The 24,123-nt window shown below is 64.0% G+C and overlaps 1 protein-coding gene across 1 annotated transcript; it reads left to right on the top strand.

The window, feature by feature from the left end:
- The first annotated feature begins 494 nt into the window (after nucleotides 1–494).
- Nucleotides 495–23,623, top strand: PINX1 (PIN2 (TERF1) interacting telomerase inhibitor 1). Its single transcript, XM_029053219.2, has 7 exons — nucleotides 495–591; nucleotides 3,530–3,639; nucleotides 3,783–3,875; nucleotides 4,512–4,590; nucleotides 9,698–9,790; nucleotides 13,200–13,279; nucleotides 22,740–23,623. The coding sequence occupies exons 1-7, from the start codon at nucleotides 573–575 to the stop codon at nucleotides 23,268–23,270; spliced, it is 1,005 nt and encodes a 334-aa protein (XP_028909052.1). The 5' UTR covers nucleotides 495–572; the 3' UTR covers nucleotides 23,271–23,623.
- Nucleotides 23,624–24,123: the final 500 nt, after the last annotated feature.

The raw sequence follows: 24,123 nt of genomic DNA, 5'->3' as shown, positions 1-24,123 counted from the left end.
TTAACAAATACAAAAAACCCCCAAAATCCCGACGACTCCACGGGAGAGGCAGTTGGGCCCCGCCCCCAGGCGGCCTACGAGCCAATCAGGAGCGCCCCTGCTCCTCCCTCCCCCCGGGCGGCGGACGAGCCAATCAGTAGCGTCCTTTCCCCTCCCGGGCGGCCGACGAGCCAATCAGCAGCGTCCCCGCTCCTCCCTCCCCCCGGCGGCCGACGAGCCAATCAGGAGCGCCCCTGCTCCTCCCTCCCCCCGGGCGGCGGACGAGCCAATCAGTAGCGTCCTTTCCCCTCCCGGGCGGCCGATGAGCCAATCAGCAGCGTCCCCGCTCCTCCCTCCCCCCCGGGGCCGACGAGCCAATCAGGAGCGCCCGCGCCCGCCCCTCCCTCCCCGGGTGTCTGCCCCGTGTCGTCATCCCTGCGCGCCGGAAGTGTCGGTCGCGGTGAGCCGGCCGGGCGGCGCCTTCTGCTTTGGCGTTGCAGGCGGGCCGCCGCCGCCGCCGCCGGGAGGCTTCCCCCACCCCGGCCCGCGGGGCCCCCCGTCCGGACGCGGCCGCCCCGCGGGAGGCCGGCGGGATGGCGATGCTGGCGGAGCGTGAGTGCCTCGCTTCGCGTGGGCGGGGGGGGGAAGGGGGGAGGGCCGAGCGCGCATGCGCGGATCGGGCGCTACCACTCTGCCGCGGGGCGGGGGGGGACACGCGGACTTGGAATGGTCCGGGCGTCGGGGTTACCATGGCGACCCTCCGGGGGGGCTTTTTCCCGCCAGCCCCGCCCCCTTCCATCAATCGACCGCTTTATGGAGCTCTTACTGTGCGCGGAGCGCTGCGTCCTCACTTTCTCATAATAATAATAATAACGTTGGTATTTGTTAAGCGCTTCCTAGGTGCAGAGCACTGTTGTAAGCGCTGGGGGAGATCCAGGGTCATCAGGTCGTCCCACGTGAGGCTCCCGGTCTTCACCCCCATTTGACAGATGAGGTCACTGAGGCCCAGAGAGGCGAAGTGACTCGCCCCCAGTCACCCAGCTGCCAAGTGGCCGAGTCGGGATTCGAACCCGTGACCTCTGACTCCAAAGCCCGGGCTCTTTCCACTGAGCCACACCGCTTCTCCTTCATTCCATAGTATTGATTGAGCGCTTCCTCTGTGCACAGCACTGGACTAAGCGCTGGGCAGGGACAGCTGGGCAACACAGACCCTCCCTGCCTCATTTGAATATATTTGAATCTAGCCCCTCTTGATTTTGTTAATGAGGGGTCCATCCCCTCGATTCTTTTTATCGTCATTTAGTTGTCTTGTTTCCGTCCGTCTCCCCCGATTAGACCGTGAGCCCGTCAGTGGGCAGGGATGGTCTCGATCTGTTGCCCAATTGTCCATTCCAAGCGCTTAGTACAGTGCTCTGCACGTAATAAGCGCTCAATAAATACTATTGAATAAATGAGTGGGCTGGGATGGTCTCTGTCTGTTGCCCAATTGTCCATTCCAAGCGCTTAGTACGGTGCTCTGCACGTACTAAGCGCGCAATAAATGCTATTGAATAATTGAATGGGCAGGGATGGTCTCTATTTGTCTCTGGATTGTCCATTCCACTGTACTAGGCGCTCAATCAATACTATTGAATAAATGAATGGGCAGGGATGGTCTCTGTCTCCGGATTGTCCATTCCATTGTATTAAGCGCTCGATAAATGCTATTGAATAAATGAATAGGCAGGATTGGTCTCTGTCTCCGGATTGTCCATTCCATTGTACTAAGCGCTCAATAAAAACTATTGAATAACTGAATGGGCAGGGATGGTCTCTATTTGTCTCCGGATTGTCCACTCCAAGCGCTTAGCGCAGTGCCCTGCACGTCATAAGCGCTCAATAAATACTATTGAATAAATGAACGGGCAGGGATGGTCTCTATTTGTCTCCGGATTGTCCATTCCAAGCGCTTAGCGCAGTGCTCTGCACGTAGTAAGCACTCAGTAAATGCTATTGAATAAATGAACGGGCAGGGATGGTCTCTATTTGTCTCCTGATTGTCCATTCCAAGCGCTTAGTACAGTGCTCTGCACGTAATAAGCACTCGATCACTACTATTGAATGAATGAATGAATGGCAGGGATGGTCTCTATTTGTCTCCGGATTGTCCATTCATTCAGTAGCATTTATTGAGCGCTTACTATGTGCAGAGCACTGTAGTAAGCGCTTGGAATGGACAGTTCGGCAACAGATAGAGACAGTCCCTGCCCTTTGACGGGCTCACGGTCCAATCGGGGGAGACGGACGGACAAGAACAATAGCAATAAATAGACTCGAGGGGCTGACCATCTCATTAAAACAATAGCAAATAAATAGAATCAAGGCGATGTACATCTCATTAAGATGGGGATGAAGACCGTGAGCCCCACGTGAGACAACCCGATTCCCCTGTGTCTACCCCAGCGCTTAGAACAGCGCTCGGCACATAGTAGGCGCTTAACAAGTACCAGTATTATTCTTAGCAAAATATTTACCGAGCGCTTCCTGCGGGAAGAGCATTTTACTAAGAGCTTGGGGGAGTAAAAGAGCAATAAACACACACATTCCCTGCTTGAGATGGATACAAGCAAATGGGGTGAGATATAGACCCCGTTCCATTTGAGTCTCACAGGTTCGATTCCCATTTTACAGATGAGGCCACCGAGGCACAGAGAAGTGAAGTGACTTGCCCAAGGTCGTGCCGCAGACAAGTGGCCGAGGCGGAATTAGAACCCGTGACCTTCTGACTCCCGAGCCCACGCTCTCTCCACCGAGCCGTGATTCTGTTTTATTGTTTCCGAACCCCAAGCGTTTAGTACAGTGCTGCGCACCCAGTAGAGTTGCGCGTTTCACTGTGTAAGCCACGGGTTTAACCGGGTGCCCCTCTCATCCGAGCCGTTGGCCTGGCCACAGAGAGTTCATGATGCCACGGCAGGTTTTTGAGAGTTTGGACGTAAACCAGGGGATTGTCGGAGCCGGTAAGAAAACTGTGGACTTGACCCCGCCGGCCAAGTCCTGTCGTCGGCCCTTCTCCCCGGCGCCGGAGGTTTCTGAGTGGAGAAACTGGGCCCAGACCCGCCGGGGACCGCGTCGCCGGGGACCGCGGTCGCCAAGTACAGTGGTTTCTGGACACCGAGGTTGTTGGTGACTGTTTTCCGGGGACCGGGGCCACAGCGTTCGCTGAGAACTGCGGTTGCCGGGGACCACGGTTGCCGGGGACCTCGGTTACCAGACGCGGTGGTCGCCGGGGGCAGTGGCCTTTGGAGACCACGGTTACCAGATGCGGTGGTCGCCGGGGGTAGTGGTCGCTGGGGACCGCCGTTACCGGATGCCACGTTTGCCGAGTGCGGTGGCCGTGCGGTGACCGGTTGCTGGGGACCGCGGTCGCCGGACCGGTTTGATCTCCGGGTAGATCTCAGAGGGTGGCCCTCCTCCGCCGGTTCGGCTCTCGTGCCGGTGTCCCCGGGGTCCCCCCGAGGCCGCCCCGAGCCCCGCCACCTGCTGAGAAGGCCTTTCCCCCTCGCGCCGGCAGCCCGTCGGAAACAGAAGTGGTCCGTGGACCCAAGGAACAGCGCCTGGAGTAACGACGAGTCCAAGTTTGGGCAGAAGATGCTGGAGAAGATGGGCTGGTCCAAGGGAAAGGTACCACCGGTGGGGTCGGGGGGACGGGGCCCTGCCCGGAAGCCCCCAGGTCTGGGCGGAGAGCGGGGTGGGGGACGCTGGGCCGGTGGGGTGCCAGCCCTGAGGGAGGAAACCGATCCCCGCCCGGTCCCGTCCCTCCGCAGGGTCTCGGCGCCCAGGAGCAAGGTGCCACGGAGCACATCAAGGTCAAGGTGAAAAACGACCAGCTGGGGCTTGGGGCGACGGCCAACCACGAGGTGAGCAGAGCCGGACGCGGGGCCCGCTCCAACCCCGTCCCGAGGTCGCCCCGGGGGGTATGCGCCAGCTCCTCCGGCCCCCCCCCCCCCCCCCGAACCTCAGGGAGCCTCCGGCGACCTGGGGGGAGCTGGGCTGCCGGGCAGGGGAGGTATCGGCGGTCGGGGGGGAGCCGGAAATGGCTGAGAGAGCTGTGGGCGTAGGCGGGGAGCTGCAGGTTTTGGGGAAGAACCAGTCAGTCAGTTGCATTTATTGAGCACCTGTTGGGTGCCGAGCATTGTACCGAGCGCTCGGGAGAGCGCCGTGTGACAGTACACACAACGCGCGTACAGTCTAGAGGGAAGAAAGGCATTAATATAAATAAATAAATCGCAGAGAGAGACATGAATGCCGGAGGCTGGCGGGGGATGAGTAAAGGGAGCGGGTCAGGGTGACCCCGAAGGGAGTGGGGGAAGAGGAAAGGAGAGCTTAGTCAGGGAAGGCCTCCTGGAGGAGATGGGCCTTGGGTGAAGCCGGGGGAGCGGAGACCGGCCTTGTGTCAGTGTGTGTGTGTGTTCAGGTGGAGCCGGGAGCGAGCCGGGGGGCGAGAGGGGAGCTGGAGCGAGGTGGCCGGCGGTTGACTCCTGCGTTATTTGCAGGACAACTGGCTGGCCCACCACGACGAGTTCAATCAGCTCCTGGCCCAGCTGAACAGCTGCCACCGGAAAACGGAAGCAGGTGAGGCCTCCGTGACCCCCCCCCCCCAAACCGTAATCGGTCGACCGGTCACGGGTGGACGACGGGCCGGAGCCGGGCCAGAGCTCTGTACTGAGCCCTTGGGGGAGTCCGAGAGGTTAGGAGGCTCGACTTCTGCCCTCAAGGAGCTTACGGGGTAATGGAGGATACGGACACGGAGATTCCAACTCTCCCGATGGGTCATTCGTTCGGTCGTGTTTATTGAGCGCCTGCTGCGTGCAAAGCACCGCACTGAGGGCTTTGTGCTAGGGTTCGAACGGTCAGACCTGGGAGGGAACGGTAATCGATCAGTTAATCGCTGGTATTTGTTGAGCACTCGGTGAAGAGCACTGTACCGAGCCCTTGGGAGAGGAGAATAAGGCCAGAAGACACGATCCCTACCCTCAAGGAGCTTCCTCTTTACCGGGTGCAGAGCGCTGTACTGAGCGCTCGGGAGAGGACGATAGGATTAGTAGACACGATCCTTGCCCTCAACCTAAGGGGCCGAGTGTTGGAGCGAGGTGACCCCGGCCCGTCCGCAGCCCAGGGGAGAGCCGGGCCCGGAGGGGGGCTGGGCCTTGTCTCCGGCCTGGGATCCCGCCCCCACCCGGGGGGGCAGCCCGGCCCACAGCGTCCCTCGCTCGATCCCGAAGGGGGTATCGATGGCCCTTCAGACGTGAAGCCGCCCGTGCCCCTGGCCCGGTAGGGACCTGAGGCGAGGAGCGGGGAGGGGGGGAGCGGGGCGGGCCGGCCTCAGCTCAGCGCGGCTAGCTGGGGGTGGGGAAGGGCTGGGGGGGCGCAGGGGAGGGCGGGGACGGGCCCCCTCTTGTGCGCCCGCTTCCTGACGGATTTATTTGGAGGGAGAGGCCCCGGGGCAGCTGGGAAAAGCCGGTAATTGTTGGGCGGGGGCGGGGTGGGTGCCCGCCCTCCCTAGGCCGAGCCCAGCCGCCAGCAGATTTACGACCGCCCTGGGAGGGGCCGGGTGGCTGAAAGTACGAGGGGCCCCCGGTGCGGGGAGACGACCCCCTACCCTCGCCCCCCACGACCGTCCCCGCCGGGGCGCGAGGTTTCGGGGTCCGCGGAGCCTTGGGGGCGGGCGAAGAAGCGGACAGTGGCGGGGGCGGCTCCCCGGGGAGGCGGCAGGCCCCGGCCCCGCCCTCGAGGGAGACGGGCGGGGAACGAGAGCCAGAAATCCGGGCGGACCGGGACAGACTCGTGCTGTGTCCTGCCCGCCACGGTGGGTGGCCCTGGGACCCTCCCGCCGGAGCGGAGGTGGCCCGGCGACCCTCATGGCGCCCTTGGGCCACCCGGAGGTCCGGTGCGCTGCCCCACCCCCTCGGAGGCCACCTCGGATCCGCCCTTGAGCCCAAAGTGAAAACCTGCCAGGGTGGACTCTTGCTGCGGGCAGGGAACGTGCCGCCTGCTTGTTTTGTTACAGTGCATCGCTCTCGGTGGGTGGGCCGTTCAGGGCCTCGCACCTGGTGGGCGTTCAGTACAGCCTCTGCCTCCCGCCTTCTAACCGCGGAAGTCCCTCAAGGCGCAGTTCTGGGTCCCCTTTTCGCCTCCCTCCGCACCCACTCCCGGGGGGGGGACATCTTCGCCCCCACGGCTTGAATTCCCAACTCTAAACGCGGATGATTCCCGAATCTCCCTCGGCAGCCCCGACCTCTCTCCCCCCCTGCAGGCTCGCATTTCTTCCTGCCTTCCCCACACCTCCACTCGCTCGTCCCGCCGGCGCCTCAGATTTAACGCGTCCGAAGCAGAACGCCTCATCTTCTCCCCAGAATTCTGTCCTCCCCCGACACTCTCCCCTCGGCGGAGACGACACCCTCTCCTCCCTCCTCACGGGCCCGTAGCCTGGGCGTTAACCTCCGCCCGCCTCTCTCTTCCGACCCGCGTAGTCAATCTGTCACCGTATCCTGTGGGTTCTTCACTCTCGTTTTGGGAAGGGAATGCGTCTGTTGTATTGTATCAGTATCTCCCAAGCGCTTAGTACAGCCCTCTGCACACAGTACGTGCTCAGTAAACGTGATCGACCCACGTGGCGACGGTTCTGGAAAGCGCCCTCTCCTCTGTATCCAAACCGCTCCCGCGTTGATCCAAGCGCTTATCTTTTCCCACCTCCGTTACCGCATCGGCCTCCTCACCGACCTCCCCGCCTCCTGCGCCTCCCCGCTCCGGTCCAGAGCGGACTCCGCTGCCTGGATCGTTTTCTTAAAAACACCTTCAGTCCGGGTCTCCCCACTCTCCCCGAAGCCTCCGATGTTTGCCCGCCCACCTCCGAATTAAGCAGATGCTCCTCACCCGTCGGCTTGAAGGTGCCGTCGGCTCTCCCCCCTTTCCGATCTCCTACCACACTTCAGCCCACGCTCTTTGCTCCTCTGATGCCAACCTGCCGTCTGCACCTCCATCTCCTCTATCTCGCCGCCAACCCCTCGCCCTCTTTCTCCCTCTGGCCCGGAGCCCCCTCCCCGTTCGGATCCTACGGATCGCCAGCCTCGCCGCCTTCAAAGCCCTCCTCGGATCCCGTGTCCTCCAAGCGGCCTTCCCGACTCGACGTTTCAGTTCCTCTCCCGCCCTTCCCTCGGTCTTGCCAGGTTGTGTAACCCTTAAGAGGCGGCCCGGCGTCGCGGCTGGAGCTCGGGCCTGCCAGTCGGAAGGCCAAGGCTTCCGATCCCGGCTCCACCGCTGGTCCGGCGTGGGACTCGGGGCCAGTCGCTTCATTTTTCGCCGTGCCTCTTCTGTAAAATGACGATTGAGACCGCGAGCCCCGCGTGGGACAGGGACTGTGTCCGACCCGATGCGTCGGGTCCGCCCCGGTGCTTAGCACGGTGCCTGGCACGGGGTAAGCACTTAACAGACACCGTCATGGCGACTGTTACTATGACGATACTCACCCCGGCTCCACAGCACTTACATCCGAATCCCTGGGCTCTAGTCTTCCCCCGGTCCGTAATTTATTTTAACGTTTCCCCCTTCTAGACTCTAAGTGCCTGGAAGGCAAGGCGTCGTGTCTACCCGCCTTATTACCCAAGCGTTTAGTACGGTGTTGCGCACCCTCTAAGTGGTCTGTGAACACCACCGATTCATCGCACCTTTTGGGTTCTCGGTAAACGCCCCTCTGCCCGGGACCCGTCCTCCACGCCCGAGGAATTTTCCCGGTGATGGGGAGGGTGGGCACAGGCGCGGCAAGTGGGGAGGGGAGCGGTCTTCCCGGCGACCGCTGGGCCTTCCGGCCCCTCCCGCTGACCGGCAGGAGGTGACCCGGGGCTGGATCCGCGAAACCCCTGTGGCCGGGAGTGGCCGCCCACCCGCCGCAGACCCCCGTCCGCCACGTTTGCCCCGCGGGCCGCGGCGGGGACCGCCGGTAGCTCGAGGAGGCTGGACCATGGCCTCTCTCTCCCGGTGACGTTCCCCGCCGAGGCCACGGAGGGGCGCCATCTCCCCTCCTCGTGGAAGTACGAACAGCCCCAGCTTAGCCTCCCCGTCCCGCCGGGTCACCCCGCTACCTCCAGCGGAGGAGATCCCGGGGCCAGGACCTGCCCCTTACCCCGTCTGATCCCCCGGGGTGCGGGGGGGCTCCTTGGTTCTGGCCACACGGGGCCCCGTTCCTCTGTGGAGGGGATGGCCGAGACCCCGCCGGGAGCCCCCCTCCCACCCCCGCTGCCCCGGCCGCAGCAAGGTTTCTTCCGGGCCCCCCCCCCCCCCGACGCCCGTGTCCGCTTGGCCCCGGGCTCCCGGGCTCCCAGACCCGGACGGGCACGGCCACCTCACGGAGGTTCCCGGCGGGCGGAGGTCCGGCCCCCGCCGTACCAGTAGGGAACTGGGGAACCGGGACCGCCCAGGGCCCTAGCCTGGCCTCCCCCCGCCCCCTCCCCGGGGCCGGGGGGTGGCAAGCTGAAGGGCCTCGGCTCCGGGTTGTAGGCACAGAATTGATCTGCCGGCTCTGCGGCATCACGCTCTTCCCGGCGCTTCGTACAGCGCTGTGCACAGAGCCAGCGCCCAATGAATATCACTCGTGGTTGGCTAGCCCGGCGTGAGCCTCCACCCCACCCCTACCTCCCCCCCCCGGCTTGCTTCCCTACTCGGGCAACTGCCCCTTCCCGCCTGGTCTCCCTAAGCAGCGTGGCTCAGTGGAAAGAGCCCGGGCTTGGGAGTCAGAGGTCATGGGTTCGAATCCCGGCTCTGCCACTTGTCAGCTCTGTGACTTTGGGCAAGTCGCTTCAGTTCTCTGTGCCTCGGGTCCCTCATCTGTCCGGGGGGGATGAAGACTGTGAGCCCCAGGTGGGCCAACCTGATCACCTCGTATCCCCCAGCGCTCAGAGCAGTGCTTTGCACAGAGTAAGCCCTTAACAAATACCAACGTTATTAACCCACGGTGAGAGCCAACTCTGGGAAGCCCCACCCCCATCCTTGCTCCCTGAGGCCAGTTGGGGGCATCAGCAGCCCTCAGACCCGCTCCCCGCGGGGCGTCCGCGGCTGTGGGAGATCAGCGGGGACAGTCCCGGCCCCCGGGGCTCGGTCTTCCCCAGCAGGAGGAGGTCCGGGAGTCGAAGGTCCGGGGGCTCGGATCCGATTCTGCCTCTGGCCTGTCCTGGGCCCACCCCCATCCCGCGCCCTGCGCCCCGCTCAAGGCAGGGCGCCGTAGCGGCCGCCTGGGGAGTGGGGAGTAACCGAGAGGCCCGTTCCCTGGCCCCGAGAAGCCTCCACGCTAACAGGAGAGGTAGACTGAGTCTCTGCCAGCAAGGCTGCTGGCATCATCACGGAAGGAGCGCTGTCCGTTGACCACCAACCGCGGGCACCGTGCTACCGAGCACCTGGGAAAGTCCAATCCCACAGGGCAGCGGGCCTACGTCTGGCCCGATGAAGTCGGAGCCACCCGACGAGGGTCAGGCGGCGAGCGCGTCCTTCGTGGAGTCCTTAGCTGCGGAAACCGGTGCCCGGCTTTGCCCCAGATGCGGATAGGTTCCTTTAGCCCCGTCCTTAAAGCTTCCCAAAGACGGAGGTTCCCGGGGCTCGCTGGGCTCTGCACAGGCAGGCCCGGGGCCGCGGGATCGCGAGCCGGCCGTCGTAACCTTCGCCCCCCGTTCTGCCCCCTCCCCGCCCGCAGGTTCCTCCGACGCCAAAGAGAAGCCAACGTTCAGCCTGGAAGAGAAGTCAAAATCGTCCAAGAAGAGGCTTCACTACATGAAGTTCACGAAAGGTGAGAGAAGTCGTTCACGTCCCTCCCACCCGCCCGCTGGGCCCCACGAGGGACTCCCGGGGGGAGAAGGGGCGGGGAGGGGGCAGCCCACCTGTCCGAGGGCATCCGCTCCGATCGTCGAGGGATCCAGGAGGAGCCTCCTCACGGGACGGGGGCGTGGGCTCTCCGGATTTCTCCCTCCTGGCCTTGGGATGTCGAGGGGAGAGAACGGAGGCCGTGCCCTGGCTTCTCCCAGCTTCCCACGCTTCCCTCTCTTACCAGGGTCACCTCCCACCCCCAGCGCCGCCGGGCGCTCTGGGCATTTCACACGGGACCCCCGTCCCCTCGGGCCACCCCAGAGTGGATGTTTGGCACCAGCCGGCTTCCGGACGTGAAGGCGGCCCAGGCTGGGTGGATGGTCGGAGGTCAACCCCTCCAGCCCCCTGCCTTCAGGCGGGTGAGTGGCCAACGCCCGCCCCCTGCACAGACATCGAGGGCGGAAGAGTCCCCGACTGCCTCGGGGGTCCGGCCCGCGGTCGGTCAGCCGCAGGCCGGCTCCCGCCTCGGAGGGGACGGCGGGGGAGCCCGGGAGAGTCGGCCCCCTCGCCGCCCTCGATGGCGGCCGTCAGTCACCCCTCCCGCCCCTCCACCAAGCCCGTCCCCCATCCGGCCGCCTGAAAATCCGGTCGTCCTCCGGAATCGGCTCCCGAGTCAGTCCCTCTCCCGCTGCCCTGTACTCCGTGCGGCATATCGGGATGCTCCATTTCACGGGCCGGGAAACCGAGTCCCAGAGAGGGGGCGTCCCTCAGAAGTGGCCGGGGAGGAGAAGGTGGCTCTGGTTTTCCAGAGGGTCTCGGGGGCTCTGGTCTGAGGCCGGGCTCCCCGGGGAGCTCGGGGTGGCGCTACTAGCCCCGGTTCGGGCCCCCCCCCCCCCCGAGCAGGGACGGGGAGGGCTCGGCCACCCCGACGGAGTAGCCCCCGCCGCGGGCCCCGGCTCGCCGCGGGGCGGGCGGGGGCGTCCGTCCGTGTGGGGGGCGAGAGCGCCCCGGGAGGCGTGGAAGCCCCGACTTGAACGTGCGGCTCCGCGGCCAGGATGGCGCTGGGGGCCCCTTCCCGGGGGCCCCGGGGGCACGAGGACTGGGCCAGGTTGCCCGGTGTCGGAGCAGGGGAGAATTTCTCCTCCCAGTTGTGCAATGGTGGGTGGCGCCGGGACGGAGTTGCACAAGGCTCCAGCTGCGTGTCCCCTTTTGCTGCGTAAACAAGGAAGCGAAATGCAAAGTAAACGCTCCCGGTGAGTGGGGCGCCGTGCGGGGCCGCGACTCCCGCGTCGTCCGGGCCGGGCCCTCCTCCTCCTCACGGCCGCGGGCGCCGCGCTGCCCGTCGCCTCCGGTCCAGGTTCCCGCGGGACCACGGGTGGGTCGGTCCAAGATCTGATCGTAGCCCTCCTGGGCCACCCGCTGCCGCCTTGGGATTGTTCATTCGGAGCTCTAACCACGAAAACACTCACAAAACACCTACACATCATGCCCCTTGGGGTGGTTTGGTCATTCAGTCGTATTTATTGAGCACTTACTGGATGTAGAGCACTGTACTGAGCGCTTGGGAAAGTACAATATAGCAATAAATAGACACATTCCCTGCCCACAGTGAATTTAAGAACTGACCACGGGGCCCTCCCCGCCTTGAGCGGGGGTGGTGACCGGTAGCACCTCCTCCTACCTTGGGATGTTTCGAACAGAGATCCGACGTGAGTCTCTTCCCCCCCCCCCCCCCCAAACCCCATCCACCTTGGGATAATGACCGTAGCTCCCGGGCCCCGCCCCCCCCCCCCCCGGCAACCTCCGCCTCGAGATGGTCGGATCTAAGATTCATTCAGTCGTATTTATCGAGCGCTTACTGTGTGCAGAGCACTGTACTGAGATCTGACCCGGCCAAGGTGTCGCCGTGGAAACGGCTCTCACCTAGCTACTGGGTACCAGGGGCTCCTTGGCCTTGCCCAGAATTCTTCACATCTGGTTGCTCTCGGGGTTGGGGAAAAGGGCGGGATGTCATTCTCGGACCGCCGTCCGGGGCCCACTGCCCAACCGGGACCACCGGGACCGAGTCGGGGCCCCGCCCGCATCCCCACAGAAGCGTGTTCGTGCCCCAGTGTCGGCGGGGGGCCCGGGTGCGGGGGGGGGGGGGGGGGGCATACCCACTGGGCTTCGGGATTGGCCGCCGCTACCCGGGAAACTGGTTCTGGCACCTGGCATGGGATCGAGTCCAAGCTCGGGGGTTTTTCCCTCCGGAGTCACCCGACAACGCGTCAGGACGTCTCCGCGGCGCTCGCCCTGCCCCGTCCCCTCCCCCCGCCCCCCGCGTCGTGCCAACCCGCCCGGCCACCGCCCGGAAACCAGGAAACCAACCGGGCGAGGGAGCGAGTCACCGTGAGGTCAAGCCCCTGAGACCCGCTGATACCGAAGGTCCCCGTCCCCGTCCACGCCCCCCCACGCCGGCTCTTCCCTCTTCCACTTCCCCCATCTCCTCTGTCCCCTCCCCGTCCCTCTCCTCATCCTTTATCTCCCTCTCTTTCTCGCACCCCCTTCTCCTCCTCTGACTCCTCCCTCGCCCTCTCTTCCTCTTCCCTGCTCCTCTCAGCTGGGAATGGGGCCTTCGGAGTGGTTAGGAAATAATGCTAGGCTTTATCGAGTCCTTATGCTGGCCCAAGCACTGTGCCAAGTGCCGACCTAAATCCAGGATATCAAGCACAACCCCCGTCCCGTTCGGGGTCCACAAACGTGGAGGAAGGGAGGGCAGATTGTTTTATCCCAGTTTTACCGACGAGGAAGCCGGGGACGGCACGGGCCTCCACTGCCCGCTGTTCACTGGGCGTTGATGTGGATCGTTTTCACCCCCCCACCCCTGCCACCTCCAACGCACACCCGGAGGTGGGGGTGGAAATGGGGCTGTCATAATGATTTCGTGGGGCACCCTACGGGTGAGACCCTGGGCCGACTGCTGGGACCAACTGGAGAGGATTGGGGGGACCCAACCCCTCCACCCATTTCGGTCTGGGGCAGGGGGCGGCGCGTGTCACTGGGAGATGGGAGGTCAGAGGGCAGCGTTCTGATCCTGACATGGGGCGAGGTGGGGGCCTTGGCTCCCTCGCAGATCGTGGGGTCTCTAGGCGCGGTGCCTGGCCTCAGCCCCTCCCCCGGGGCCCCACCACCCCTGCCAGGCAAGGTGCTCTGCTGGCTCACCCAAACCCCCGCCCCATTTCAACGGGCCGCGATCCACCGCGGGAACGGTGAGAGGTCGGGGCGGGGAGCCGCGGGTAAGTCCGACCCCCACAGATCGGGGGCTGTTCCCAGAGAGAACAAGAAAGGAAGGATTTTTTTTCCCCATTATCGTGGAGAGAAAGTGACCCGGCGGGTTTGTGTTGCTTTTCCAGGGAAGGATCTGTCCTCTCGGAGCGAGACGGATCTGAACTGCATTTTCGGGAAGAGACGGGAGAGCGAGGAGGTTGCCAAGGTAACGCCGCGTCCCAGGCTCCGTCCCGGTCCCCGCCGAAAGGACCCTTGTCCTCGCGTGGAGCCACTCTGGCGATTGAACCCTCTCCGGGCCTGACGCCGCGTGCGCGTGCACACGCGCTCGCCCACGCTTGTGCGTTCACACCCGCTCTCGCTGGCGCGTGCACATGCGCGGACACTGTTTCTCCCCACCCCACGGTCACCCCGTCGGGGTGGTGATCCCCATTCCGTAGTCCTGGGCCCCGGCCGGGAGGCGCCGCGACGTCAAGCCAGGTGGGCGAGTGGCCGCTCCCCCACCGTTCCCGTGGCAGGGAAATCCGGCTGGGGCCGGACAACTCCGGGCTCACTCCCCGTGAGGCCGGTCAGCCCCGGGGACGGGGCCCAGGTCTGATGGGTTCACTGGAGCGGAAGGAGGCGTCACGGGGGAGCTTGGGAGGTTTCCAGGCGATGGGCAGCAAGTGAGGTTGGCGCATCGCCTCCCCCGTCCACAGGGAAGCCCGCCACGTGGTCCGGGCCCTCTCCCCTGCTGCCCTCGAGGGCTCGGGACCGGGGCAGCGGGAGGCCTCGTCCTCTGGCTCATCCCCTCCCCCCTCCACTCCTGTCTTTCCTGCGGCCCCGCCTCCTCCCCGTCCGCCTCTCGTCCTCCCCTTCTTCCCCTTCCCTTCTTTCCCCCCCTCCTCCCGTTCCTTTCTCCCCTTCCTGCCCTTCCTGCCCCTCCCCTTCACCCTCTCCTTCCTCTCTCCTTTCATTCCTCCCCCTTTCCTCTTCCTCTTGTCCGCCCCCTCCCGCTACCGCCCAGTGATGTTGTGGGTGTAGAGAGACAGGGAAGGGTCAGCAAGGGGCGGGGAGGTCGGAGTGCAGAGGGACGGGGGAAGCTGCGGAGAAGTGAGCTGACCTCACCCGTCCACCTGCCCCTGTGTGGCCTGAGTGGGAGGAAGATGCCCTCCGAAGGCCCGAGCCCCCCCCATTGACCGACTGACGCCCTCGTGGGCAAGCGCATCCCAACTCCCCTTTGCCCGCCCCCGGCCTCTCCCAGACGATGGCTGGTGGCCGATGGGCGCTCCCAAATTGGAGATTCGGCATTTTCTTCCAGAGACGATGAAATGGATCGAAAATATTGAATTGGGAACCTGGGGCCTCTGGGAACCACCACGGGAGCCCGTCCCGATCGCATCCTGTTCGGTTTTCGGGGGGCGGGGGTGGGAGGCGGCTGAGCGGGGCCTACCTTCTCCTGCTCTGCAGGATGTCGAGCTGGAAGCCTGCAAACCGAGCACCTTCCACGTGACCCATCTGCTTCCCAAAATCCTAGGTTTTCCATGTCTCGCCCTCCTTTTCTGTCTCTGGATTTCTCCCTCCTGTCTGTGTCTCTGTCTCTGCCCCCTCTCCATCCATTTTTGCCCCATCCCCTCTGTTTCCTCCCTCCCTCCGGCTGCAACTCCCGAGGCCAGCCTACGACCCGAGCGATGTCCGGGGTGGGGAACGAATGGGGGCCGGGGCTCCGAGGCTGTTAAGGGCCCCTGATCCACCGTCGACCGTGGGCCCACTGGGCATTAAACCCAGGGCAGCGGGTGCACCAAGCACATTTCCCTACAACGAGAGGCTGGGGACCACCCACCCTGCTCCCCGGGACCGGCCCCCAGCCCCTGGCCCTGCCGGGGCCTCTCACAGACCTAAGCCCGCTTTCTGGGGCGTCCCCGACGGAGGCTCTGGAAGAAACGGACCAGGGATCGACTCGGGACTCCCTAGGGCCGGGCACCGAGCTCGGCGCTGGGGACGTGAGACGATAAGGTCAGACACGCTCCCCGGTTCACGGGGAGAAGGCTGGCCCGAGGGGGGTCACGCGAGCCGGCGGGAGGTCGACACGTGCTGAGATCTGGATTAAGTCCAGACAGTCGGGTTGGACACGGGTCCCGTCCCATCCGGGTTCACAGTCCAAGAGGGAGGAGCGGCGGGTACCGTTCCCCCATTTGACAGGGGAGAAAACCGAGGTCTAAAGAGACGTGCGCTGTGGTCCCGCGGGAGGATGAGGGCAGAGCTAGGAAGAGAACCCAGGTGTGCTGATCCTCAGCCCCCCCCCCAGGTCTTTTTGGCTCTCCTAACCCGGGCAGGTTCCAAGGCCCTCCGGGTTTCGGGTTGACTGGAGGAGAGGCCGGAGAAATGGCTGTTGGGTGTCGGGGAGGCTGTGTGAACCCTGGACCCCTACGGGCAAGGTTCATCCATTCACTAGTATTTATTGAGCGCTTACTATGTGCAGAGCACTGTACTAAGCGCTTGAAACGTGCAATTGGGCTATAGATAGAGACACTCCCTGCCCAGTGACGGGTTCACAGTCTCCCTGCGTGAAGGCGCGGGGCCATCCGGGTGAGCGGAAGTCACGGCCACGAGCCCCTTCCCATCGAGCGGCCCCCCCCCCCCCTGCCGTGGAGGGGCGGTGGGGGCGTCCCGTATCGACGCCTGGCGATCGGGCACGGCGGAGGCCCATTAATCAGCACGGAGTAAATTGCCGTTTCTCAGACATTCGGGAGCGGAGCCCCTTTGGTCCCCAGCTTCCTGGGCTGGGGGCGGGGAGGTCCTCCCGCGCCTCCCCGCCCCGCCATTGGCCGAGAGAGCCCCCCTCCATCACCCGCGCCCCTCGGGATCAGCCCGGGGCCGGAGGGGGCCCACGGGGAGCGCCCGTGATTTATTTCCCCACCTTCCCCTCCGGCCAGTCCACGGGGCCGAAGGGGCCGGGGGCCCCAGGCGCGGCCCCCCCCCCAGAGACCCCTGCCGCCGGCGGAGCCCGGCGGTGAAAAATGTCCCGGGCCGGCCCAATTAATCAGTCAGAGGGGGCTGACACGGGCCCCGGCGTGGGGGACCCCGGCGGGCGGGGGCGGACCGATGATGGATGCGCTCCCCGCAGCCGACTCATCCATCAACCAAAACTTAGTCATTTTTTTCACCACGCTGGAGGCTGCGGTGAATTTTTATTCTCTTTTCACCTTTGTATCTTTTTCTCCCGCACTTTGCTTTCGAAGCTGCCGCTCCAGGTGACGGAGGGAGGGGAAGGGGGCTCCTTGCTCCCCTCAACTCCCTATCCCCACCGCGGGGCCCGCTTTCCTGCACTGGGCGAGGGGAGGGCAATTCCCGGGGCAGCAGAGCAGAGGATTGGCCCCGACCGAGCCCTCCTTCCTTGCGGCCTTCCTTCCTGGGTGACCCGTGTCCGCGCCTCAGTCTCCCCCTCTCGGAATAGAGTCCGGGGTCTCTCTGGGGTCACGGGAGGCTCGAATACTCACGCCCAGTAAATATCATTGATCGATTTAGGAGGAGGGAGAGCGGTAGCCATCTCACCCCCATTTTTACAGGTGGGGGAACTGAGGCCCGGAGAGGTTGAGCAACTCGCCTGAGTTCACGCAGCAGGCTGGCGGCCGAGCCGCGATTAGAACCCCGGTCTCCCGACTACCGGGCCCCGCCGCTCCCGACCCGTTTTGTCGGGTGTTCCGTTTCCTTCGGCGTGGAGGGCACCGTGCCGAGCGCTTGGGAGAGCACAAAAGAGTGAGTGAAGGCAATCCCTGCCCTCGAGGAGCTTACAATGTAGCCATTGTTTCAGTTCTGCTCGGTAAGGAGAGGCACCGGGCCAGAGGCTTCCGATGAATCACGGCAACCAGTCGAGCCGTCTCGCTCACCGCAGCGCAGCGCGTTGCATCAACCCCAGACTCCGGGAAAGATTTTGGCAGGACGGAACGTTTGATCTTTATTTTCCTTTTTTTAAGCCCCCGCCAAACGTCGCTCTGGTACGTCTTTCCTGGAAGCGCCCGTTTTGCTCCAACCCCCAGGCCCCTGTAGGGGTAGGGGTCTGCGCCGGGCCAGGTTACAGGGGTCCCGCCCTGCCCTGGGACCGGTGGGTGCCGAGACCTGTGTGCATTCATTCCTTCACTAGTATTTATTGAGCGCTTACTGTGTGCAGAGCACTGTACTAAGCGCTTGGAATGTACTTTTCGGCAACAGATAGAGACCATCCCTGCAGAAGAGCTTGCAGCTCCGGGCCCCGCCCCGGCAGAACCTCGGGGCTCCTACCCGGCGGCCTGGGCCCAGACCAGCTGACGAGAAGCCGCGTGGCCCAGTGGATGGAGCACGCGTCCGGGAGGCGGGAAGAGCTGAATTCTCGTCCCGGCTCGGGCACTCGCCTGCTCTGTGACCTTGGGCAGATCACCTCGCTTCCCTGTGATTCAGGGTCCTCATCTGTTAAATGGGGCTTCGGTACCTGTTCTCCCTCGCACCCAGACCGCGAAGCCCGTGTGGGATAGGGACTGTGGCAAAGCTCGATTATCTCTTTTAGGTGGTTTCTGTTAAGTGCTTATTAGGTGCCTGGCACTGTATTAAGCGCTGGGGCAGATACAGACTAATCAGGCTGGACAGAGTCCCTGTCCCACATGGGGCTCACAGTCTTAATCCCCATTTTACAAATGAGGGAACTGAGAACCCAGGAAGGTTAAGCGACTTGCCCCAGGTCACACTGCAGACGAGCAGTAGAGGTGGGATTAGAACCCAGGCCCTCTTTCTCCCGGGCCCCGGTCCCTTTCTGCTAGGCCGCGCTGCTCCCCTGGTACCCACCCCGGCACCTAGCCCAGCGCTTGGCGCGTAGCGAGCCCGACAGCCACCCTTCCGTTAAGCGGGCACGGGGGCGTCGCCGCTCTGGCCCGGGCCGGACCCCGGGCGGGTCGTTCGGAAGGACCCGTCTCGTTCCGGGCTTCAACGTTGGGGAAAGCGGGACGTGCCGTTTCCCCCAGCCCCCTCTGTCTCTTCATCACTGTCAGCCTCTGCTCCGCTGGGCCCCGGACGGGCTGCCCTCGATACGTGCCGGAGATAAATGGGTCTCTCTCTTCCTGGGGAGAATCGGGGGCGCCGCCCCCGTCTCCAGGATCCGCGGATGGACTGGGTGGGGTGCCCAAGGAGGGGCTGGCCTGTTGCCCTTTGCCCAGACCCCCCCTCACTGTCCCGCCTGGGGGCCCAGGTGCCTCGAGCACCATGAAGGAAGCAACTAGAGAAGCTGCGTGGCCTAGTGGGTAGAGCACGGGTCTGGAAGTCAGAAGGACCCGGGTTCTAATCCTAGCTCCACCGCTTGTCGGCTGCGCGGTCTTGGGCAAGTCATTTCCCCTCCCTGGGCCTCAGATACCTCATCTGGAAAATGAGGATTAAGACTGGGGGGACTGGGGACTCCGTCCAACCTGATCAACTTGTATTTACTCCAGCGCTTAGGGCAGTGACCGGCACGCAGTGAGCGCTTCACTGATACCGCAGTTATTATTATTATTGTTAGGCCGGATCTCAAATCCAGCCACACCTCCAGCCTCAGCCCCAAATCCCGCCCCAGTCCCAGCCCACCAAGGGGGCGCAGGATGGAGCTGCAGGAAGAGAAGGGCGGGGGGTTGGAAGGAAGCCAGCCCCTTGAGGGAGCCCCCTCCTCTCCCGTCCCCCGCCTCCGCTCTACGGGCTGCTGTCCCCATCTCTGTTCTCACCAGTTCCTGTTTTTGCCGCTCCCTCTTCCCGGGAGAAACCCCTGTTCCCGTTGGCCGCCGCAGGCCGGGAGAGCAGGGTCCGATCCCTGACCCATCGCCAGGGGACACCCCCTTCCGGGGTGGCCGAGGTCCAGCCGGGCTCTCCTCGGGGCTGCGGAGGCTCCTGGGCCTTGGACGGTCCCTGCCCCGTCCCCCAGCTTCTCTCCTCCCCCCAACCACCCCCACCCCACCCGGGGCCGAGTCAGTCAGCATTCCGGGACGGGAGTCGCGAGACCCGGATTCTAGTCCCACCTCCCCCTCTCCCCATCCGGCTGTATGACCCTGGCCTGGTCACTTAGCCTCTCCGGGCTTTGCTAGCCTCATCTCTACAATGGGGGAGAGGATCCGTGCTCTCCCTCTTAGGTCGGGAGCCCCGGAGGGGTGTGTCGGTGGGGAGGGTGCAGGCACCGCCCCGGGGAGGCTTCTGTGCGCCGGCTACTGCCCGGCCCCCATCCGGGCCGGCCCCACCCCTCGTGCCCCTGGCTGGAGTCTAGCCGGGCCACCCTCCGCCCCCTGCCCTGGGCCTGCTGCTCTGACTTTTGGCCGTCCGGGCGCAGGCTGTCTGATCTGGAGGGGAGCAGGAAAAGCTGATAAGACGCAAGGACAGACACCCCCGGGCTTATCTCCACTGGACACACGGGCCCCGGAGCCCGGCCCGTTCCTGTGCGGGGGCGAGACACGTCAACCCTCGTCTCTCCTGCCAGCTGGGGCTTCCAACGGGGGCTTCTCCGTTCCCCCACCCCCCGCCCCAGTCCATCCCGCTTCCCCACCCCACCCCCCGCCCAGCTCCCGTCAAGGAGAGTGGGGAAGGCCCTACTTCCTACGTAGGCCCGGTCCCCCTAGGCACAGCTCAGGGAGCCCCGGGAGGAGACCCGGGGCTCGCTGGGAGCCGGAGCCCGGGTGCTTCCGTTGGGTGGCCGGATGCTCCCTGCCTTGCGGGGATTTTCCGAGGACATGAGGGAATCAGAGAGGGAGTTGGCGGGGCTGGTCAGAGGGGCCCTGTCTGCGGTTTCCAGAGGAGGAAGAGGAGGCTGGCCAGAGTCCGGCTCCCTCCGACCCCCCGGGGCTCCCGGGGGGACCGAACCAGAGAGATGAGTGCAGGGCGAGGCTCATAGTGTCCGGGCGCAGAGTACAACTTGCTGCATTGGAGGAGGGGGCCGGGCGGCCGCGCCCGGAAGAGAACAGATTCCGTGGGCTGCCTTTCTGCCCCGGAGGGCGAGAGCGAGCAAAGCGACGGCACGGACCGCCCTCCTCTCGGGTGACCTTGTCTTTCTGCATTTCCCCCTCCCCGTCGCCCTCGGTGTCACCCCTTGACCCTCTCCGCGCGGCCTGGGGGCCACTTCCTTTGACCTCGACGCTCCCCCGGCACGACGCCATAAAGGATGGCCTGCGTTGTCACGGGCGGTGTTCCCGAAGCCCCCGCGTTCGCCTGCCGGGCCACCGTCTTCATGATATCGGTGGGATTGGTTAAGCTCTTACCATGTACTAAGCACTCTAAGCGCCAGAGCAGACTGAGTATTTAAAGACCAGACCCTGTCCCTGTCCCGCCCGAGACGCACAGTCTGCAGGAGGGAGGACAGGCGGTGAATCTGCATTTCTCCAGAGGAGGAAACGGAAGCACGGAGAAGCGAAGCGACTCGCCCAAGGTCACACAAGAGGCAAGTGGAGGAACTGGGATTAGAATCCCTGTTCTGTGACTGGCAAGCCTGGGCTCTCTCCGCCGGGCACAGAGGACAGTGCTGAGAGTCTGTTTTGTGCAGAGCATTGTGCTGGGCACTTGTTTCAGGCAGATCACCATACTGAGTCTCTGGGAGAGGACAGCTTAATACTGCGCTCTACGCACAGTAAGCACTCCAATACCGTCGATTAATTGATTACAGCAGGGACCGAAGGCCTGGGGTGGTCCTCGGTGGGCTTCTGATCTAGTGGGATGGTTCCACGCCATGTCTATCTCGCTGGACTGCCACTTCTTTTTTTTATTTTAATGGTATTTGTTAAGCGGTTACTACGTGCCAGCCACCGTACTAAGCCCTGGAGTAGATACACAGATACCAGCTAATCAGGTTGGACACAGTCCCTGTCCCACATGAGGCTCACGGCCTTAATCCCCATTTTACAGATGAGGTAACAGGCTCAGAGAAATTAAGTGACTTGTCCGGGGTCACAAAGCAGACAGGTGGCAGAGCTGGGATTAAGACCAGGTCCTTGTCATTGGATTGTATTTTTTGAGCGCTGCCCTCCCCCGACAGAGCGCCCAGTACAGCGCGGATCCGGCTTCCTGGCCCGGGCCCCGCCCCGGCTCCGATCCCTGCACTCCGGGAAGACTGACATCTCAGCGCGGGCCCCCGAGCGCGCAGAGCGAAGCCGGATCACCGGGGATGGGAAATTCCCGTGGGCTGGGATAATCCGCCGGCCCCGCCCCAGGCCAGCGGGTCGGACGCTCCCGCCCACCGGGACCGCGGGAACCGTTGTTACGTGAGTCAAGGAAAGTTTCCGAGCCCGAGGACCTTTCGTGGAAGCGGGAAGTCGGCTTCGCTCCCTCGCGCGCTCTTTTTTTTGGTCGGCTCCCTTCTCCTTCCCCGCCGGCGGCTGCCTGACTGTTGTCGGTTTAACCTCCCCCTTGCCCCCGTGTACGCCAGAAGACGTTGCCATAGAGAAATGGCCGTGTTTGTGTTGTTGACTCTTCTTCCGAACGAGTGGCGGTGTGAGCGGCCCGTGGGGGCGGGAGGAAAGGCCGCGTGCACTCCGCGGCCTGCGTCCGGGACACTGTGCTAAGCGCGTGGGGCGAGGACAGTAGAGCTAGTAGGCACGATCCCTGCCTTCAGGGAGCTTACAGGCTACTGAGTGCAGAGCACTGTGCTGAGCGCTCGGGAGAGGACAACGAAGACAAGATCCCCGTGCTCCAGGAGCTGACGGTCTAGCAGAACATCATTAAACGTTTTGTCGGCTCTGGAAATGCAGAGAGCGTTTCAGGAGTTGGACACACATACCTCTGAAGTATTTAATGTCTGCATCTTTATTCTGTTATTTCCCCAACCTGTAAGTTATTTTACCGGCTCTCTGCCCGCACTAGACTGCTTTGATTTTTTTTTCTTTAAACGCATACTATGGGCAAGGCACTGAATTAAGTGCTGGAGTAGATACAAGGTGATCAGGTTGGACACGGTCCCTGTCCCTCCATGGGGTTCCCGTTCTTAATCCCCATTTTACGGATGAGGTAACCGAGGCACAGAGAAGTCAAGTGATTTGCCCAAGGCCACGCAGCAGAGATTACTCCCTCCACTAAGCCACGCTGCTTCTCTCTCCATGGTCCTCTCCCGAGTGCTTGATCGATAGTATCTGTCGACGGACTGATTGACTGATGTCCGGTCAGCGCCGCCGACTCCGGGGCGGGGTTGGGGGGGCCCTGTGGGCCGGCCACTGCTTTCCTTCACTCAGACTCCTGTTGGGCCGCTCCTAATCCTAATAATAAACAAAATAATAATGGCATTTGTTATGTGCTTACTACGTGTCAAGCACTGTTCTAAGCACTGGTAATTATGGTACTTGTTAAACACTATGTAGAGACAGTCAGGTTGGACACAGTCCCTGTCTCATATGGGGCTCACAGTCTCAATCCCCATTTTACAAATGAGCTGACTGAGGCCCAGAGAAGTGAGTTGCTCAAGGTCACACAGCAGACGTGTGGCAGAGTCAGGATTAGAACCCAGGTCCTTCTGCCCCCCAGGCCCGTGCTCCTCCCTCCACCCTGCGGTCGGTTCGGCCACCGGCCCGGCGGTGACCCCGGGATGGGTCCAGTTGGCCCCGATCGGCTCGGCCACCGCTGCCTGTGGGCTGACCGGGCCCAGAGGGCTTGAGCTCGCTCGCAGCCCTTCGGACCAGACCCGGCCCTGGGCCTGACCGAAGCTCTCCCCTCTGTCTCCCCAGGAGGGGCCTGAGCCCGACTCCGTGGAAGTGGAGGAGTCCAGCACAGTGACCAGCACCCTCACCGTGCAGGAGTATTTTGCCAAGCGGATGGCGGCGCTCCAGCAATCCCGGAAGCAGAACCAGGATGCCCTCTTAGGCGCCGGCTCCACCCAGCCCACAGGGCTGCAGGACAAGAGGAGGAAGAGCGGGGGCCTGGAGGAGGAGGACGAGGACGGGGTCACAGGGATGACGGAGGGGAGACGGAGGAAGAGGAAGAACACGGAGCCCCGGAGCCCCGGAGAAGCGGGCAGCCGGGCCGAAGCCCCCGAGGACGTTCGGGTCGGGGTCTGCGCGGCCGGCGACGGGGACCCCGAGGCCACGGGATCCTCCGTCAAACGGAAGAAGCGGAAGAAGAAAAAGAGAAAGCAGGAGGTGAAAGAGGAGACGGGGGAGGAGGCCACAGAGCGCGCCCGAGAGAGAACCCCACCGAAGAAGAAGAGGAAGAAGAAGAAGAAGAAAAAGAAAAGCGGGGAGGAGGAAGAGGAGGACTAGGGATAGACCTGGCCCCGGGAGTCAGCGTCGGCGCCCGGGCCCCCGCCCGTCCCCCTCCGTGCCACAGCCTTGGGTTGGGGAGACGCGGGCCGCAGACTTCGGCGAGGGAGGGTGGCGTCGCTACCTCGCTCTCGGGGCCCCAGGCGGGCCCTCCCTCAGTCCTCGCAGCCCCATCCTGCACTCCCTCATGCCCAGACCCAGATCGGGGCCCAGCCGGGATCGGGGCGGGGGGCCAGGGGTTGGCCCCCGGGGTCCCCCCGCCGATCTCCTCCCCGGCTGGCAGCGAGCGCAGCTTCGGCTTCCTGCCCGCCGAGAGGCCCGGCCCCATTAAAGGATTATGAGTCGCTAGCGGAGAATGCAGCCGCCTGGTCCGTTCCGTCCCCCCCGCCCGCTGGCCCCGTTTGTCCGAGCAGGAATCCGGCGGCCGGAGGCCCTGCCCGGCACCCTGTCCTGAGCGTCGGCCTTGACCGCGGGGCCCGGCGGCCCCGCTCCCGGGCACCTCCAGGCCCCCGTGAGACGCTGCCGGCTGGGGTCGGCCTCCCTAAGGTAGCCGGAAAAACTACTCTTCCGTGCCCACGGGCACCCGCGACGGCATTCTGCCCCCAGAGGGGGCTCGGAACAGCGCTGTGCACCTGATAGGCACCCAGTACGGCACTCTGCACCCAATAGATGCCCTGCAGAGTGCCCCGGGACTCGTGTCGCTCCCCAGCTCTCCCTGCACACGGGTCTCTTCAACACCACCTCCAGAAACACGATCCCGGCTGAGCCCACCCAGGCTGCCAGCCTCTTCCCACCCGTTCCCTGTTTTTGACCCTTCTCTGCCAGCGCCCCCTCTGCCGACCTCTCACCGCCC

The sequence above is a fragment of the Ornithorhynchus anatinus genome, chromosome X2, assembly GCF_004115215.2.
Source record: "Ornithorhynchus anatinus isolate Pmale09 chromosome X2, mOrnAna1.pri.v4, whole genome shotgun sequence".
NCBI classification, from domain to species: Eukaryota; Metazoa; Chordata; class Mammalia; order Monotremata; family Ornithorhynchidae; genus Ornithorhynchus; species Ornithorhynchus anatinus.
The sequence above is the reverse complement of the archived record's forward strand: the minus strand, read 5'-3'. Positions and strand labels throughout refer to the sequence as shown.

Excerpts from the sequence above, each read along its gene's own strand:
- PINX1 (XM_029053219.2), top strand. Across the intron at positions 4,591-9,697 it reads CCACCGGAAAACGGAAGCAG|GTTCCTCCGACGCCAAAGAG; the intron begins GTGAGGCCTCCG and ends CCCCGCCCGCAG. Across the intron at positions 13,280-22,739 it reads AGAGCGAGGAGGTTGCCAAG|GAGGGGCCTGAGCCCGACTC; the intron begins GTAACGCCGCGT and ends CTGTCTCCCCAG.